A 3246-nucleotide genomic window follows, 5' to 3' on the forward strand; every position below is an offset into this window, starting at 1 on the left:
TAAATTGTAAAATTATGATTTAAGCATATCATAAGATTCATGTGATTATAAATTATACTAATTTAAATTATTTTTTTAATTACTGAAAGATGTCATTCTAATTAAAACAATAACACATAGAAATAAGGAGACATGAATACATGAACTCATATTTCTACTAACGCTCTTATTTTTAAATTATAATTAATTAATATACATTCTCATATTATTTATTATATGTGACCTAACCATACAACAACAACAAATCTAGTATGATCCTAACAGTTGGTTAAAGAGGGTAGTCTGTACGCAGACCTTACCCTTACCTAATACAGATAGAGAGGTTGTTTCCAATAGACCTTCGGCTCGGGAAGGGTAAGAAGAAGAAAAGGAAAGCAAAGGAAGAAGAAAGAAGGAAGAAAAAAGAAAAAGAAAAAGGAAAGATAAAGGATAAGTAGTACCAATAATAACAATAGGGAATACACTACCTGAGGTGAACAAAATCACATAGCGTAATAAAAATCTAATAATACAAAGGGATATGCATATTACTAAAACTATCGATGAACAACTAAAAACTACCTACTAATCTTCTACCTTAATCCTTGACCTCCACGCCTTACACGTGACTTAACCATAATATATTAAAATAATTTAGTGTAAAGAGAATAATATTTACTTTTATTTAATGATACACGGCCCCTCCATCGTCTAAAGAGAGCAGCCTAGTCAAACCCCTTCAGTCACTCATTTATCGTACTGTTTCTACCTACGTAGTACTATACTATCTTTAGACCGAAAACACAGAATCTAATCCATGGCCGTCCCCTACCCAATAATAAAGTTTACTTCTCACTTTCTATCTCCTCCATATTCCTTCCTCCTCCACTTCTTCTTACCTTAACCCTCACCTCCCATATCTTTTCACCTTCCAATTATGGCAACTCTGCAAAAATTCAAGCTCTTAGCGACTCAATGTGCTGTAGCAGCAGGAAGCCCAACTCGAAGCCCAACAACTAGCCCAGTCATTCACCTCCGCCGCCGTAAAACTCTCCGAATGCTCCTCACCCGCAGCGGCAACGTCGGCAGCGACGGAGGAAGTGATCGACGGCTATTGTCAGAGGACGATGCGTCACCGGATGGGATTTTCAGCGACGGAGATTCGCCGGATAAAAAGGAAGTTGTGGTGAGAAACAAGCTTAAGGATTTGTTCGTTTCGTCGCCGGAACATTCGAGAGAGGGATTTTCACCGGAAATTTCTAGTGCCGGCGGTAGTATTGGATCGGCAGTTCGGAGAATTCGGCCTTTGACGGCGACTTTCCGGCAACGGTTGCTTAGGAGGGTTTGGAGACCTATGCTTGTGAGTATACCTGAATAATTAAATTGGAATATATTGTATTAGCGCTAATTTCGCCGATTAGAGAATAAATAAAGTAAATTTTGTATCCTATTTGATTTCAGTTCTTCAGAATTTTTGTAATTGCACTACTATCGTTTCAAACTAAAAAATTAGAATCTGTTTGAGTCGATTTCAAAGATGACAGACCATGGCTGGGATGAATTGAAGTTAATGTAAACTAAAAGAAAAGGATTTAGATTATATAGATTTTTACACTATCTGTTAATTTTAACCTGTATAATCCTTAATTACCTACTAAGTAATCTAACTGTATTGATTGCATCGTTTGTACATAGAAATTAAACTCGAAAGAAAATGTGAAAGTATGTAATGAAGATGATAAGAGATCAGAGTTGAATTTCAAACCAAAACACACACACAATTTTTTTTTGTTGTGTCCAAACTTTGGTTGGCAAACTATCAAATTTATACTAGTAGGAGAAATAAGTATGCGATGGAGTAATTAAGCGCACCTAAGATGGCTAAAACATTACTATCATAGATAAAAAGGAATAATATTAGAGACATAAGCGAAGTCAGTCAGAATTTTAAATTTAAGTGTTCAAGATCCTAATTCTTTTAAGTTATTGATTTTTAAATTAATAATTTATATATATTTAATAAAAAATTTAAAATAAATACATGATTTGATCCAAAGCTGCTATGTTGGGTCGAACCCATAGCCGACATTGTATTACTTACCTTTCTCAGGGAAAAAAGGTCTCAAATTACAAAGGTTTGATAGACATATGGTCCAGGCAATACATCACTTTTATAAATTTCTTCAACTCTTTATTTACTTTTAGTGATGGTAATATAAACTTTTGTTACTCCTAGCAATCGCATTTTATTTTAGAAATAATAACTAGGGTGGAATGGCTTGATTGTTCAAACACAGAAACCGTTGCTTCTTGAAATGGAAAGGAATAGCACTTGCTTGTCAAACTCCAAATAGTAACTAAAAGAAATGTCGGAGAGCTTTTAATTAACTCACTTGTGTAAATAATTTTTTATACTTTCACTAAAGAAAACTTAAACTTATTACTAAAATGGTTGGAGATATTATCGGTCACTCCCATTGATGAAAAAAAAAAGCTAGCCCAATATCCAAAGCATCTTGTGTTTACTTAGGATTTAGGGAAGGATCGCATTTTAAGGGGTGTGGATGTAGACAACCTAGCTTAATATGCAAACATTAGTGGCTGCTTCCACGCCTTGAACCCCCAACATATAGATTACATAAAGACAATTTTATTGTTGCTCCAATGCTTCCCTGTCTAATATTACTCCCTCCGGTTCAAAATAAGTGATTTTTAGTTGTTTTCACACAAATTAAGATATTCAACTTTTAACATTAATTAGTAATGAAATTGACCATATTAACCTCTGTTATTTCTTCACATAAATACTCCTAACACCAGTGGCGGAGCCACGTTGAACCAAGGGGTGTCACCCCTTCGCCGAAAAATTACACTATATTGCTAAATAATTATTTTTATTTATGTATATTTACTATACGTTGACTCCCCTTGATTTTTTGATGTATCTAATTATTTATATTTTGACACCCCTTGATGAAAATTCTGGTTCCGCCACTGTCTAACACACACTCCAACACTATTTACTCCAAGGGCAATGTAAGAAAAAAAATTAATTTATTCTTAAAATCTAAAAAAATCACTTATTTTGAACTACAAAAAGGTAAAAAAGATCACTTATTTTGGAGGAAGAAATACAAAAAATTTTAAAAACAAAAATTGTGAGAATGACAAACTTTTTGTTCTTGAGGTTGTTGCTACACTATTGGATGTAGTGAGTGTGTAGTCGTTTTCAGCAAGTAGAAGTCGGGAAGAATCTTTACGAGTCAT

At 33.9% G+C, this 3246-nt stretch overlaps 1 protein-coding gene across 1 annotated transcript; it reads left to right on the forward strand.

The window, feature by feature from the left end:
- The first annotated feature begins 916 nt into the window (after positions 1–916).
- On the forward strand, positions 917–1357 carry LOC104220464 (uncharacterized). The gene has a single exon (XM_009771343.2). It carries the CDS (start codon positions 917–919, stop codon positions 1355–1357), a length of 441 nt encoding a protein of 146 aa, XP_009769645.1.
- Positions 1358–3246: the final 1889 nt, after the last annotated feature.

This window comes from Nicotiana sylvestris, chromosome 9 (genome assembly GCF_000393655.2).
Source record: "Nicotiana sylvestris chromosome 9, ASM39365v2, whole genome shotgun sequence".
In the NCBI taxonomy this organism is placed as follows: domain Eukaryota; kingdom Viridiplantae; phylum Streptophyta; class Magnoliopsida; order Solanales; family Solanaceae; genus Nicotiana; species Nicotiana sylvestris.